The following is a 16,885-nucleotide window of genomic DNA, read 5'->3' as shown; positions in this document are numbered from 1 at the left end:
TGTTTCGACCACTTAGTGGTCCTCTTCAGCTGTATAAATAAAGAACTGAAAAGAAAAACATTGACAATAAGCACAAATAAAAGTTCTTTGGAGACTCCTTTGATAAAAATGGAGGTCATCAGAATAGGTCATCTTGCCTCTCGTTCTTGTTTGGAAAAGATGTTTATTCTGCGCTGTCTAGAGGGTCTACTCTGTCTTTGAGCGCGACCCTCTAGACAGCGCAGAATAAACATCTTTTCCAAACAAGAACAAGAGGCAAGATGACCTATTCTGATGACCTCCATTTTTATCAAAGGAGTCTCCAAAGAACTTTTATTTGTGCTTATTGTCAATGTTTTTCTTTTCAGTTCTTTATTTATACAGCTGAAGAGGACCACTAAGTGGTCGAAACATGTCCTGTAAGTTTTAATTTTATTCAATTTTGCCTGAGGCATTAATAAAGTATCGATTAGGTGGTTATTTATAGTTACTTCTTGATTAAACGTCGATACGGTCATGAAATGGACAACTTGTAATAATGATCAGACTTGTACGTCAAACTTGTAACGTCCTCCAAATAGAGACTGTCACCTTCAAGACAGCAACTTATAAGCTCCGAAAAAAAAAAACAACTAAAATACATGTCGTTACGTGTATATGTATTGACAGGAACAACGGAGAACACAACTGTTCGTTTAAAAACAACGAGAGTGTTATCGGTAATGAAATGAAATGTCGTATGGCTTTTAGTGCCGGGATATCCCAGGACGTGTTCAGCTCGCAAAGTGCAGGTCTTTCTATTTGACACCCGTAGGCGACCTGCGCGTCGTGATGAGGATGAAATGATGATGAAGACAACACATACACCCAGCCCCCGTGCCGTAGGAATCAACCAATTAAGGTTACAATCCCCGACCCGGCTGGGAATCGAACCCGGGACCCTCTGAACCGAAGGCCAGTACGCTGACCGTTTAGCCAGCGAGTCGGACAGAGTTATCGGTATCAACATATCATAAACCTACAATTTCACATGCAGCGCAAAAGACCACGCTTCAATCTACGTTATTACGGCCTAAAGACCACGCTTCAATCTACGTTATTACGGCCTATGTCCACAGTGTGACATCTCCCTGAGAGCGTCAAAACCTATTTGAAAATAGTTGACTGCTTAACACTCACCCTCAATCGTGTCATAAAGCTGCAGCTCCCGAAAGTTCAGCGGACCTTCTTCACCGTGACTTCCGTGCTTTGCTTGAAGATGAAAAATAATTTTTTACACGCTCAGTGATAATGCCCTTAAGGACTCGTCGCAAATGTTTTCATAAATATTTCATAAAATGTAAACTGCCTATACAATGTGGAAATTCCAAGGGAGAGCTATGAGGAAGGCTGATAGCGTACGCAGTATAGCACAGGTTCTGTTCGACAGCTAAGCAGACGGCAGCGCGGGGAGAGGGAAACGAGTGGTGCTGAACCAGGCGGGGCGGAGGGGAGGAGGAGCAGAGGTGTGGCACAAAGCAGTGTTCCGGCTAAGCATTGGTCAGGAGGAATTAATTGCTGTTCGCGCGGAACTTGAAATGTCGCAACTTTTAGCCCCCTTAGTTAACGCGCTAATGAATGTTGGCGCCTAAAATTGATGCTGCCATTGTTTTTACATGTACCTCAATGTGTTTGCTAAGTTTCATCGCGATTGGCGACTTCACCATTGTGGATGTTCCCTTGTTAGTAATGCAAGGTTACATCACAAGTTACTCATTTAACTTTAAGTCTTAATGTGCAATTATAAACTTCAAAGTTATTATATTTTATTAATACAGTGTTTTATTTTATTGTTACGGTACTTTAGTTTAGGATACGTGTGTTCCTTTTTCGTGTTGCGAGATGGCTAAGCATCTGTATTCTTCCAAGACACTCAGTGAGAAAATGAAGATTTGCAAGTTATGAATCTCATTCAGTATTGACGGTTATCACTTTACAAAATAAAATATTTATAAAATCCTCCTATCAATACAAGTCAAGTCATCTGTTAGATGAAGCAAAGTCTATACATGTTTCAGCCTAATCTCAAGGCCATCTTCAGTAGTAAAACAAAGATTACATAATATACAAACAAATTAAAAATTGTAATGATGTGAAGTGACAGTGATCATGATAGTGAGTTAAAAACACATTGATGTACAAAGTCCTCTCGTCTAATAGATCTTGCTGACTGTTAAATAAAAACACTATGCTGAGGAGTGTAGTGAGACCGTCAATACTACGAATAAAACGTGTATAACATCTGTAATGAGAAAAAAAGGAATATATGAGTGGATGAAGAACAAGTTAAAAATGATGTACGAAAAGAAAACTCATATGAGTTACTTGCAACTAAAAGTTGTCGTCTCGAATGGAGATGACCTTGTCGGTCTCAAGTCACAGTGACAACTAAGCCTGTGTGTGGCTTACTGTGTATCTGTGTCGATGTGGTTGGGAGGGGTAATGGAGGGGGAGGGGCAGGGAGGGAGGGACGTTGTGATTCGCAGAAGGAGGGTGTTGATGGAAGGGCGGGTCTTGTTCTAGAATGTCGGTAGTGAAACTCTTATTAATGAACTGTTCGCAGATGAGCGGGACAAAGGTTTCCAATAAAATATTTTTCTTTTCGTTGATTTAAGTTATAGACGGGATTGTTATATTGGTCGATATCTATATATATATATTCTCTAGTATATTAACACGTTCAGTACCTGGTTCTGAGCGGGACACTTGAATGCCTGGACCGGCCATTTTCATGCCCGGCCCTCTTGACGTGCATCACTTAATACAACTTACAATTACTCCTAAACTATAAGTGTTAGAAAAATGATACTTTGTGCTTACCTCTTGTAAATATTTGAGGTGTGATATATGGTGTGACAGGTTTCAAAATACGTCTAATTTTATACAGCCTATCTATATTTTCGGCATAACGATTACTGTCACCGAAGTGAAGAAATGAATATGAAGGAAGCGTATTCGGAACATTGTTTCAGAAAATATCGTAGTATGAATAACAGGGCCTTCGGTCCAGTACATTTTTATATCAGGATTTTGGACTAATCGGTTTCCACGATTGCATGATCGAATTCTTTGTGAAAGGCCGGGGCACCGTACTTATCACTTGACTCGTGTATAGATTGGTCTGCTCACACATACTGATAAAATCCGTCATTCATGAAAATACTCACGTAACTCAAAATATCCTGCTTATTTTCTATTTGAACGTCTCTGTAAATGGTGGAACGGGTGGACAATAACTAGAATGATATGTACCAGGCACTTCACTTTTCTCTATAGGCCTATCGGATTCGGGAATCACAATTTCCTCACCACTCTCACTTTCACTATCTGAGTCTATTTCAGGAATAAGTTCATCACCAGAATAATCATTGTGAACAATATCTATTTAATCTTCCGTAAGAAACTTTGTATTATAAGCCATTATACTACACTCGGTAAGGACGACACGCACTGCATTGGAATTTAAAGATAAAAATTTCATTGTTCCGTATTGAAATTATTGATGTTAAAAATTAAATAACTGGAAAGGAGGTTCAACCTATTCAATACTCAAAAGAAAGAAACGTAGCAATCACATTTCTATTTAAATGGGACCGGTTTCGACCTTAGTCTAGGTCATCATCAGCCATAAAAAACATGTAAAATGTTTATGAATGTTGGAGGTCAGTTTCACACTCTGTTAGACACGACACCACATTCTGTCCTGCACAAAGTCACAACACTACCAATCAACATGCGAAGATCAAAAAGGCTTGAATTCGCAGACGAACAGATCTGTTCAACTGTTTACCAAGAATTTAACTGGAGTACGGGTGCTCATTCGGTTGTACTAATTGGCGTCGTATATTTTTATATACGTACTTGGCTTCCCGCAGCCGTTACAGGTTCTGGACCTTCGAAACGTTCTCCACTCTACTTTGGTGTTTGGCCGCAGCGCGTGACCTTGAGTGTGCCGCGCTGGTCACCGGGAGCTGGCGGCTTTCTACTACAGATCTGGAAACATTCTCTTTTGGGCCAGATATGTTGACGATGTCTTCGTAATCATGAATGAGCAATCAATTAATGCCTCCACCACCCTCTTAAAACTCAACACTATTGATTCTCATATCAAATTCACACTAGAATCCGAATCAAATCAAAAAATCAACTTCCTAGATTTAACTATCACTAGAAACTCAGATTCTTTCAGTTATAAAATATTCAGAAAACCTACTCAAACAGCCTCCACCATTCGCCAAGATTCAGTGCACCCCCAGTCCCACAAACGAGCCACATACAACAACCTAGTTCACCGAGCCTTCAGCATGTCCAAGAAAGATCTAAAGAACGAACTTAACACAATTCGCGGAATTGCAAAATACAACGGCTTCAGCAATCATTTTATAGAAAAGATAATCAATAAACACCAACATCGCCCTAAAACTACCCTCAAAAAAGAAGTGACTAAACCTCTAACATTTTCCACCTTCACGTTCAACAATGATATCTACAAGTTAACCAATATCTTCAAGAAACAAGGCGTTAAAATAGCCTTCAAAACCAACAATAAGAACACGAACGTCTTACACAATACTTCACACATCAACAAGACTAGCAGTTTTTTAAAATCAGGAGTTTACAGGATCAAATGCAACACCTGTGAAAAATCCTACATCGGACAAACCGGTAGAAACTTGAATAGCAGATACCACGAACACACTAATGCAAGAAGTAAGTATAAATAACCACCTAATCGATACTTTATTAATGCCTCAGGCAAAATTGAATAAAATTAAAACTTACAGGACATGTTTCGACCACTTAGTGGTCCTCTTCAGCTGTATAAATAAAGAACTGAAAAGAAAAACATTGACAATAAGCACAAATAAAAGTTCTTTGTCAATGTTTTTCTTTTTGTTCTTTATTTATACAGCTGAAGAGGACCACTAAGTGGTCGAAACATGTCCTGTAAGTTTTAATTTTATTCAATTTTGCCTGAGGCATTAATAAAGTATCGATTAGGTGGTTATTTATACTTCTTGATTAAACATCGATACGGTCATGAAATGGACAACTTGTAACACTAATGCAATAAAATACAACAGGTTTTCAGCCATCGGCCAATACATGCATGATTATAACCATAATTTCACCAATATCGAACAGGACATGGACATTCTCGAATTAGCAAACAAGGGCCCTTTACTCAACATAATGGAAAATTACTACATACACCTAGACCAATACTTCAACGCCAGTCACAATCTCAATGAAATCTCAGAGAAACCCAACATACTCTTCGATCTATTCATCACTTTCCTCAGAAACAATAATGCAGCCAACCAAAACTCAATCCTAAGTCTAATCAAAGGTACTTTTCCGAGACAATTACCCTTTTTCCCGCACCCTTCAGCCCCGCCTTAAAAGCTCCCCAGCCCCACCCCACCCCAAGCCACCCCCACTCTTCCTAACCCCCTCCTAACCCGCACGCGCCTGCCCTCCTCTCTGCCCACACTTCTCTCCCCGCCACCAATCGCACACCATCAGCTATACTACACACACCGCAGCGAGAGGTAAGCGTCCTTTCACTTTATGTTAACCTTTTCCTATCTCCATTTTTTGTTTTTACCGACTTTCTCCATTTAAACAGGTCCAATTTGGTTTCCGCTAAGAACTGAGAATCAATATATCCACACGCAGTTTCCACCTTCTTCTCAACCAGAAATTCAAAAACAACTTCACGTCCAACAATCAACAACGCAACTGACCAACACAGCTTTAATACACCAAATACCTAATTTCTCCGCTTAAGTGATCAGTGTCAAGCCAACTCGACATTAAAAGAGTATCACTCTTTACTCTCCAGACTTTGTACATACTTGTATATATGTTTATATGTGTTATTTTACATTGTTTCTTTAGTACGAGGACTACTGACATCCACGAGGTTATATTTTTACAACTCTAAGCACCCCACTAGTACTTTGTTCCAAACTTGTTTGTATATATATATATATTATTACTAGCTGATGTACCCGCGCTTCGCTACGGGATTCTCAGAAAGACTGACCGTGTGGTTTTCCTAACTGAAGTAAACAAAGGCCATTACAAAAACGTCAGTAGGGATGTTATATTAATAATAATTTCGTAGCCCTTGTAAGGCAGACCCTCCGATGAGGGTGGCCGGCATTTGCCATGTGTAGGTAACTGCGTGTTATTGTGGTGGAGGACAGTGTTATGTGTGGTGTGTGAATTGCAGGGATTTGGGGGACAGGACGAACAGCAGACCCTCCGATGAGGGTGGGCGGCATTTGCCATGTGTAGGTAACTGCGTGTTATTGTGGTGGAGGATAGTGTTATGTGTGGTGTGTGAATTGCAGGGATTTTGGGGACAGGACGAACACCCAGTCCCGGAGCCAAGGGAATTAACCATTTAAGGTTAAAATCTCCGACCAGGCCGGAATTGAACCCGGAACCTCTGGACCTAAGGCCAGCACGCTATCCGTTTAGCCATGGAGCCGAACACTGTTATCATATAAAATACTCGATCAAATGAAAAACCGCACATTTTCTCACTTTTAACGAACAGTACTACGGTGCCGATCTAACAGTCCAAAGTTCCAGAGATGGAATGACCAGGCCACAGACATCCGTGATCACTCCTCTGGCATAATTCTCTTAAATATGCAAACTGCTCATTCCAATCAGTGCCTCAGAGTACAGATTGAATAGCTTCAATGCTATGAAGAACCAGTGTGTTATGTACCAGTAGTATCAGCAAATTTATGAACCAGAGGAATAGCATGCTAAAGAAGAAAGTTATCTAACTCCACATCTACTTTCCGCTAATATTCAGGCAGGCTGCTACACTCGGTACGACCGGGCGAGTTGGCCGTGTGGTTAGGGGCGCGCAGCTGTGAGCTTGCATCCGGTTGATTCGAACCCCACTATCGGCAACCCTGAAGATGGTATTCTGTGGCTTCCCATTTTCACACCAGGCAAATGCTTGGGCTGTATGTTAATTAAGGTCAAGGCCGCTTCCTTCACACTCCTAGCCCTTTCCTATCCCTTCGTCGCCATAACACCTATCTGTGTCGGTGCGACGTAAGGCAAATTTAATCCTAACTATCGTAGATGAGTGGCAACAGAAGACACAAAGCCCACCACAACAAACAATGGTCAATGTAATGTTATTGTTGATCAATGTTACGCGCCTTCAATATTGTAGGACTTCACATTTAGTTTTCTTCCGACTCTGAAATACCACTCTTATCATAGTCGGTACGATAAAATTGAATAAAACATAAATGGTCGGAAATCGTATTCTCTACAACTTTCGTTATGTAGTACTTTTCGATAGGACCAATAACATAGGTATTTAAAAATTATATTCTAGGCGCCTTCCCCTAAACTACAATTTCATACAGGGCGCATAAAATTGTTTATAATTTAGACACTACTTTCTTATTCCCCAACTCTACATACCGACTTTAATTAAATTCTGTTAACCCATTTTCTCGTGGCTTGGCGTTGATATGGACTTGGCAACAAAAAAACAAAAAAAATCATGAATTTTGTGTTATCAAAGCCGATGCGGTAACAATGTATGACATAAATGATCGGAAATTTAATTCTATATAACTTTAGTTAGGTAGTATTTATCGATAGGACTACTAATAATATAAATATTCGAGAATTAAATTTTAGGCCTTCCCCTAAACTACCATTTCACTCAGCGCGAGTAAAATGATTTATAGCCTAGATTGTAGTGGCTCATCCCCCGACTTCATATACCGATTTTCATTAAATTCTCTTCAGCCGTTTTCTCGTGATGCGTGTACATACATATAGACAGACAGACAGACAGACAGACAGACAGACAGACAGACAGACAGACAGAAATTACGGAAAAGTAAAAATAGCATTTCCTTGTTACTATGGACATGACCGATACAGAAATACCATTCTTTTCAAATTCTGAGCAATGTACAGACAAAACTCTTATTTTATATATATAGATAGATTTACTACTCACCTGTACCATACTAACATTTCTCATCTCATTACCAAACTTCACTTTATAAATTATAAAATCCATACGATTGTTACAGTTAAAAATAACATGTTTTAGGATTCGACAAAATACTTATGTATGCTTTAATATGGCTGACGATGACCCCTAGGTGGGTCGAAACTAGTTCCATGTAATTTATAACATTGTAAATACATATTAGTACTGAACAGGTGGAAACCTTACTGTGTTACTATTCATATGTTATTCAAGAACTGCTTCGTCAAGCATGCTTTTGGTTTGTCAAATGAAGTACAAGGCAATGAAGATGAATGGGAGGAGTTACGGCAGAAGTCCGATACCTGAACTTTCTCCGAATACATCGCCATAGATCATGCGGAGACTAATTCAGAAGAGTGAGATCTACCCATGATGATCAGCTGTGATCACGTGACACCAGAGAGAGATACAGCTACAGCTGATGTTGAACATGAAGATACGGCGCAGGTGGCAACAATTCCGTCAAAAAATAATGTACTTGCCACTCTAACCGTGTTCGATTCTGTAATAAGTGCAAGTGATGCTGACGACTCTACAATAAAGACGAAGCAACCTCATACATTCTTTCTTTAAAGGCAATAAATAAGCCTATTGCAAACTTTTCAAGTACTGTACAAAGTACAGACATGGACGTGGGGCCTTCCGCCTTTCCGTCAATGTTTACTCAAGCAACAGATAAAGTGTTTGGTTAATTGGATTATAGGACCTCTACCGTTTGTACTAATTTTGGTTTTAACATAAATGCCAGGAATACATTCTCTCCGTTTCTCAATAACAGACATACTGTATTATTATTCTTGATATTTGTGTTGAATATATGTCTGGGTTTTTGAAGTTTGTTTTGTTGGTGTCATGTGTTTCCAATTTGGACAGTCTTGTTGGCTCCCCTGTGCAAGTGCTTTATACTGTACTTAAATAGGTTATAACTAGAGCCCGGATTTCCATGCACTATCAAATCTCAAAAGATATATGCATTCATGCATTATCATATATCAAAACATGCACAATAAATTGGAAAATATGCACTAGCAAACTGCAGTTCCTTTTGAAACACTGTACAAAACCTTATTTATGCAAACTGTCGTGATTTAAGCTTATCCATTTATACGCGAGCACATTCTTCAGCACAGAAAATGACCTTTCTATGTCACAAGAAGTGACAGGGGCAGACTTCAATGAAGACGTCTGGGATAAAGCGAGGTCAAATTGTACGTATTTTCATTTTCAATACAATAGGTCTTTTATAAGCTTGACAATGTCAAAATCGGGATTTGAATGGATAATTTTGTTCAGCATTAGAGAGCTGCCACTGCTTCTTCTCCATGCGATGATTGCAAATGATGATATCTTCAATAACTGCCAAGGATGAAGCTGCGATAACAAAGAGGCGTAACAAGTGAGAATTCCGGGTAGTTAACTGCAGGATAACAACGGAAGGTTCAATGCAAAATCAAGGTTTGTAAGCTGCTAATCTCAGTAACGCGGCCTCACAGAAGTGTGATACAAGTTTTGTTTTGTTCGTCTAACATGTACGAAAAATGAGCCGTTACTGAAAAATTTACGGTTCGATTTATAACAATGTATAACTGGGACAGCTTATTCCTAAGAATTACAGACATGGACGTGGGGCCTTCCGCCTTTCCGTCAATGTTTACTCAAGCAACAGATAAAGTGTTTGGTTAATTGGATTATAGGACCTCCACCGTTTGTATACTAATTTTGGTTTTAACATAAATGCCAGGAATACATTCTCTCCGTTTCTCAATAACAGACATACTGTATAACGTGGAAAAACGGTCCCAAATTCTGCAAACCAACATTCATAAAAGGCACATCATGCAAGTTAACATATATGCACCAAAGTCAAAAGAAAAATCATATTATGCGATATAGGCGACCAAATATACGCTATTAAATCCAAAATCTTCAAAATATGCAATATGCATGAATTTTCTCCTAAAAAGGCCAAAACATGCAAACATGCAGGGAAAAAGATCAGTTATTTGGAGTCATTAAGTCATAAAACAAATATTTGCAAAGTTTAAGGAGTGTGGCTGGCTTATTTAAAAACATGCACTTGCATGGAAATCTGGGCTCATAGTTATAACCTATTTCCTTAAATTGTGTCGTGCGTCTACAGTAGATTACGCTTTGTCTTTGAATCGTGTTTTATTTTTCCCAGGTGTGAGGTTACGTTTGACAGTGTATGGAGTTATCCAAGAGCATAATTTCAATAAATGTGCGTTGTTGGAAATATTTCGGATTTTATTTTTTCCATGGCATTTGAAAGGTTTGACTGTGCATGAAGGTGATTGCATGCATTAAAGGATCTTGGAATATTTTGTAATACAGCAGGAGTTGACATTTCTGAATTTCCAGTTAGCGGCATTTAATTCAAAATCACGCAATTCGAAGTCCGATTTTAGTGTCCCAACGACTTCAAATTAACGAGGTTTTGCTGTATTCATTTGCATTTCCTTCAAAATAACTGAAAAATAAGTAGTATGTAAGAGCACAATTTTTTTTTTTTTAAAGAATGGTACGTCAAAGGGTTAATGAAGAAGGAACCAAAAACTGCCAGAGTGATGCAAAAAATATGTAGACATTAGTAGACAATGTAGGAAAAATAATTTTGTCTTTTGATATTCATTAATCTAACAAGGAGCTTTTAAAAGAAGTTCAATTCATCTTTGATTAATTCTTGTCCATTATCTTCTTAAAGGAGGAGGGGGAGGGGGGGGAGGAACACAACTTACCCATCCCCTTGACCAGCTTCTTTCTTGAGATTCCCGCCAGTTGGAGCCACTGCATCCAGTCCCATCTCAGACAAAGCTCGGAGAGCAGTCAATGCCGCCTAAAACATCAAATACATTAAATAAGTAGACCTTAGCAATGTCATCCTTTAAATACATCTACACCCACTTCTGAGGGGAGGGCATTAGTTAATCATATTTAAAAAAAATAACTTAACCTTTATCGGACGAGCAGTCCAAAATGTCAACCAGAGAATTACACCTCGAAAAGGAAGAGTGGTTGAAATTTCAACACACCCAAACTCCCCCAAAAGGACAAGTGGTTGATATATCAACCACGTATTTTCCTCGCATTTTGATGTGAATTCTGGCTTATGAAAATGATCTACTCAATTTGTTACTAATATATGAGTCACTACAATGTGCACAATAATGCGCATAAGAATTTGAGGGCTGCTCTTCCCGCTACAAATAGGCAGTGAACATGGCTAGACATGCAGGAATGTTACGTTCTGTTACTCAGGACGAAGTGCGGGAAATTTTTATGGAGTCTGATTCCGATGAAGATGTAATATCTGTATCTGAATCAGAAGAACCTGGGTCTTCTCCTGAAGGGAACTGTTGTGAGTGGAAGTGAGAGTGAAAGTGACGTGGGTGATTCAGAATGGAGAGATGGACTGCCCGGAGACAAAGCAAACTTTCCATAGTCAATCATAACTGGGTTCAGTTTTGTCAGGTGTGTTGTCATTATTTTTAAAATATAGAACTCTTAAGAATGTGGAGAAAGCGGTCACGCTTCATTGTCTTCGAATAGAAAGGAGTGTAATACTGCTCTTGGGTAGACTAGTAATCCTTCAGAGTCTTTCTGGCAGTGACCCATCTGTACATTTACGGCCAAGAAACGATCCAATTCATGCATATGAATTTCCAGCTCTTTATGATCTGCACTTAAAAGTCTGAAATGCGTGACGGTTTGTGTCTCAAATAACTATTCCGAAAAGTTCATCAGTAAATATCAATTTAAAATTTTCTAGTGGAGGTGAGTCTGAATTTAAATGTTCATTCCTTCCGGTAAACACGTGTCATGTCTCTCAATACTATTGCTCCATATCTAATGATTGACTCAGGGAAGTTTTCATCCCATTTCGAAGGTTTTCTTACGTGCAATATTGTGTACAAAAGTATAAGAGATTAAGTGGATTTATAATAAATTTTACTTGGTGTTTTATAAATCCTGTACTATCATCGCATTCCCCATTTTGTATGGAATAGTCCAATCCTTATTCGAAGTTGTTCTTTCAAAATTTCTATTTTCTACGAGAGTATGACTAGTTCATGCTGTCGCTAGGGGAGAAAAAAAACTCTGGCCAGCATGCGCTCGGACCTTCCTAACACTCCGTCCACCAAGGGACACGCGTGCGCACGGCCACTTGTACAATAAAGGTTAATAGTTTTATTTTAAAAGTCCTCATAAATACATAGTTAATAATGAACGACGGTTTATAAAAAGTTGGAAAATTAAAACAAGTCAGCAGTAGCTGAGCACGCCCTATTGTTGGGTCTTTATGTCATGTTCCAAGATGTCCGAGCTCTGCCTCAGACTAAAGGTCTATGATTATAAAGGAAGCTATAAAAATTCTAACAATTTCAACAGGGACGCTACCTATCAATTAAGTAATGGGCGGTTGCCTGCCGTTAAGGATTTACGTAGATATCTTTCCTGTCCATTCACTACTGTTATTTCGTTTTGGTGTTTTTCAAATTCGTACGTTCCTCATCACCAGATGGTTCATTTCAGGCTGTGTGGTTAAGTGGCATACTTTCAAAACATGTGTACACTGGTTATGCCTCTCCCTCCCACACCGTCTCACATTATTATCCTAAGGTTTTTACCCCCCCCCCCCACCCACACACTTTCCATTCTTCAGTTCTGTTCTATTCTATCCTGGGTGCCTTTCATGACTATTTTCTATTTATTTCTTCTACCACATTTGTGCCCGATTCGTCTGATGACACCTTACTTGTCATGCACACACGGTGAGATAGGAACGAACATCTTAGCTGGAGTTTAATGGTGTCATCAGCTGCTCCCGTTTGGAATGCTAGTGCTGTGCCAGCATACGAGCCATCTGGTGACGACTGAGAGTGCCACCTACAGCGACCAATGGTAAAGCATTCTTAAATTCAAACCCTCATTATTGTAGAAGTCTTCCTCGCAAACGGTCGAGATTTTCTTCTGAAGATGAGCAAAGTTCTCTGTGAAACAAAGTTTCACCTTGTTTTCTTGACACAGCATAAGCCCAAAAGTCAGTATCATGTCTACAAGTACGGGCCGTGAAATTAAAAGAGATGGAGGATAGATTCCAAAAACCAGGCAAGTCCAAACAGCAAATTTCCAACTACCAAAAACAGCATAGCTTTGTTTATCACACAGAAATAATATAAACTTATTTGTAATTCTGACTGGTATGTTTATCCATTTGTAGTACAGAAATCTGATTTTAAATAACATGTTTTATTAACAGAAATAAAACTTTTGGACTTTTCTAGTTATCATAGAATTTTAAAATTAAAAGTGTGGCTAATCCTCAAAATTTTATTATGAAAATACAAGTAGTAAATACGACAGACTGTGTGGAGTGTCGAATGGACTTTTTTCCGCCCTTCAAAAATCCAACTATGTCGGGTTTGAACACTATCTTGGTCAATACGTATCAATATATTCATATGCAGTTTGATCAAAGGTTCAACCCCAACTTTAATGTTAATGAAATATCAAAAATTCAAATGTCCTCAATCAATTAATCCACATTACATCAAATTCTAGAACAAACAAAACCTACATTGCACATCACAGGCAAACTATTGCTTCCCTGTTGACTTCATCTCTACCTCCTCCCATTACCCTCCTCAACCAACTCCCCTCGATAACAGTCCGCTTTCCCTGCCCGTAAGTGATCATTCTAAGTAACATCAACACAATGTGTTAGTGCAGGTAAGACGAAACCTGCTAAGAGGGACTGAAGGACAGGGAGCGAGTACCTAGCTTTGGCATTATGCCGATAGTTTATCCTACTTTCTCCCACAAACTTACATTGTTTTCTTTCTTAGACGCGAACAAACATAAAAACTACTTGTCAATCTGAACAACTCACAATTTTATGCATCACATTCAAAATTTTCTAGTCATCATCACCAAATCATTTCTTTGCTCTAGCAAGCCGGGTGCGGTTGTATGAGCCTCCTCCAGTTTGGCCTATCCATCCACAGATGCTGCTCATATGTGACACTAGTTCACATCTCTAATTTAAAGGTCCTTCAATATCTGTTTTTCCCAAACATCATGAGGTCTTCCTCTTGGTCTCTTCCCAGGAACATTGTGGTCAAAGTACGTTTGAGGAGTCCTGTGAGTGTCCATTCTTTTCACGTGAGCATACCATTGCAATCTCTTCACTTCTAGAGTCTCCAGCAGGCTTCTTCCAATTCAAGCTGTTGCCAGATATCAACATTCCTTATTTTATCCATTTTTGTTTTTTGTAGACAAGAATGAACTTCATTTCTGCTGCCTGAAGACGACTCCTTGTTGGTCCAGTAAGTGTGGCTGCTTCCAGACCATATGTCAATATAGGTACTAGATATATTTTGTACAAGCTGATCTTGGAAACTAACAGAAATGTTTCATCTCAAAGGATTTGACGTACAGCGTGATAGAATTTGGAAGCTTTCTGTAGTCTGTTGCTAATCTCCTGATGTAGCAGTTTGGTTTTAAATGCCTGTCAATTTAACTAGCCACCTAAAGATGGCCAAAGACAAAAACATGTACTTGTGCTAAAAATGCTTTTCATTATTTGTTTAACAATGTAAAATTCTAACATTGAGTCAATTTTTATTAAGGTTAAAGAAATGTGTAAGATTTTCAATTGTAATTTCTAAAAATAAACCAAGTTGTAAACAAATTATTGTTTCTTCAATATTAACATGCAAGGCTTATTAAAATACACTTTAGTATTGCCACTGATGCTTTTACGGCCCGTACTTATAGACATGATACTGTATAGGCGTTTGGGCTTATGCCGTCTCAAGAAAATTAGGTGAAATTCTTTACGTTTTGCAGAGAACTGGGCTCTGCCTCATCAGAAGAAAATCTTGACTGTCCATGAGAAAGTCATCGTAGAAGAAGCCTTTCTCGTGGACAGTCGAGATTTTCTTCTGATGACGCACAATTCTCTGCGACACGTAAAGAATTTCACCTTATTTTCTTGATACGGCATAAGCCCAAAAGCCTATACAGTATCATGTCTATATACTTTAGGAATTTCCCATTTCAAGAGGTGTTTTTCTTACCTGGTCGTGAGAAGCATCTGTTGTGGAGCCAGCACCATGACACACCTGAGGTGGTTCTGTTGACAGCGACACCAAACTCAGGAACTCGCTGTGATTTCCCTAACACACATCACCAGTTTGTTACAGCCTTGTACTCAAAGGAGTAGAGGCAAAGGACTGGGATGTGAATCAGGAAGAGTATAAGGTATCGTATGGATCAGTACAAACACAATCAGAACAATATCATCCAAGAAAACTGTACAAAGAACCATCTAATTACATTAATAATTTTGTCTGAACACTTCAAATCTTCCCTGGTTTTTATCTAAGATTAGGTACAGTAGGATCTGGTTTATACTTAACTAGCTATTGCACCTGCTTGTGATATAATTTTCAATGCTTTCTATTTTAATATACATACATTTGCATTGTAGACTTATGCCTTTCAGTGTTCAGTCTGCAAACCTCTGAGAATGTACTAACCACCACCACAATCCTCTATTTGTAACTAGTTCTGCAGCCTCGTTTATTTCTATAGCACTTACTTTTAACCCTAGAACTTGTGTGGCGGGCCATGGCCGACAATGAAATTGTTCCGCACATCTAATTCAATTACAAATTTTCCACAACCACCTTTATTTAGGTTCCATTACGGATGAGGCGATGGTATAAGTGGACAGAATCCTATTTCTAGTTATGTGCGTCTGTGCTGGCTGCGAGGAAAACAATGCTGAAAGACTCTCACTATGGGCAGTGGTTGACTTACTGTCACAAGTGACAAAACAGTTCTGGATTATATTCACGCTTCAAGGCAGTGGTTGTGAATGTTGTTCGGTCCTTAGCACCAAAGATCAGGTGTAATTTATGTTCACCAGCCTATTCAACGAGGGTATTACTACTGTTATCACTCTGGATGTAATTCCAGTTTTCATGGTGCCTGTTGATATCACCTGAAAAAATGGCTGGATGGTTTAATGTTGGAATCACATGAGTGGACTATGAAACCGTAGGTAGATTGTAGACATTTGTTATTTTACAGCCTGAACAGACGCAAAAAACATGAATACTGTCGTGCATGGTGGAAGTAATATGATTAACATGTTCCAGGGTGTTTTGGGCATATGTTGCTACTCCATTCATACACTATCATAAAGTTGCAGTGATCACAGAATCTGTATTTTGCCTCTCTTTTGGAGTGGTTGTTTACGCAAAAAACATGAATACTGTCGTGCATGGTGGAAGTAATATGATTAACATGTTCCAGGGTGTTTTGGGCAAATGTTGCTACTCCATTCATACACTATCGTTAAATTGCAGTGATCACAGAATCCATATTTTGCCTCTCTTTTAGAGTGGTTGTTTACTGGATGGGTACCAAATTAACATTGTTCTTGTGGAGAATTCTTGATACAGTAAATGGTTACATTTTGATAGACTTATGCCTTTGATGTTTAGATGGCAGATTTTTAGCCTATGTTCAAGCTCCCTTGTCATATGGGTCTCTGAAAGGAGCCTTAGGACATAGAATAAAACTTCATTCTTAAATTATACCAGGAGAACTTTAAAATATATCATGGCTGTTGAATTCCGATATTCAGCTTGAAAATAGGAAAATCTAATCCAAGTACCTATTAGGGGCACTACGTGTAGGATTAGGCTGGCCTGTGTATTATAAATATATTTAAAAAAATCTTGCATGACAGATAAAGAGCAAGGCATTCTCTTGTACCTTTAACAGCAA

At 38.8% G+C, this 16,885-nt stretch overlaps 1 protein-coding gene across 5 annotated transcripts in view; it reads right to left on the bottom strand.

The window, feature by feature from the left end:
* Positions 1 to 16,885, bottom strand: part of stau (double-stranded RNA-binding protein Staufen) — a 252,712-nt gene that overhangs the window by 15,173 nt on the left and 220,654 nt on the right. For all 5 annotated transcript variants that reach the window (XM_067154523.2, XM_067154524.2, XM_067154527.2 and 2 more), the window contains 2 exons: positions 15,166 to 15,264; positions 10,825 to 10,922 (listed from right to left, as the gene is read on the bottom strand). In XM_067154523.2, the coding sequence (XP_067010624.2) occupies positions 10,825 to 10,922; positions 15,166 to 15,264 (197 nt within the window). The remainder of the gene's footprint in view (positions 1 to 10,824; positions 10,923 to 15,165; positions 15,265 to 16,885) is intronic.

The sequence above is a fragment of the Anabrus simplex genome, chromosome 10 (assembly GCF_040414725.1).
Source record: "Anabrus simplex isolate iqAnaSimp1 chromosome 10, ASM4041472v1, whole genome shotgun sequence".
Taxonomy (NCBI): Eukaryota; Metazoa; Arthropoda; class Insecta; order Orthoptera; family Tettigoniidae; genus Anabrus; species Anabrus simplex.
The sequence above is the reverse complement of the archived record's forward strand: the minus strand, read 5'-3'. Positions and strand labels throughout refer to the sequence as shown.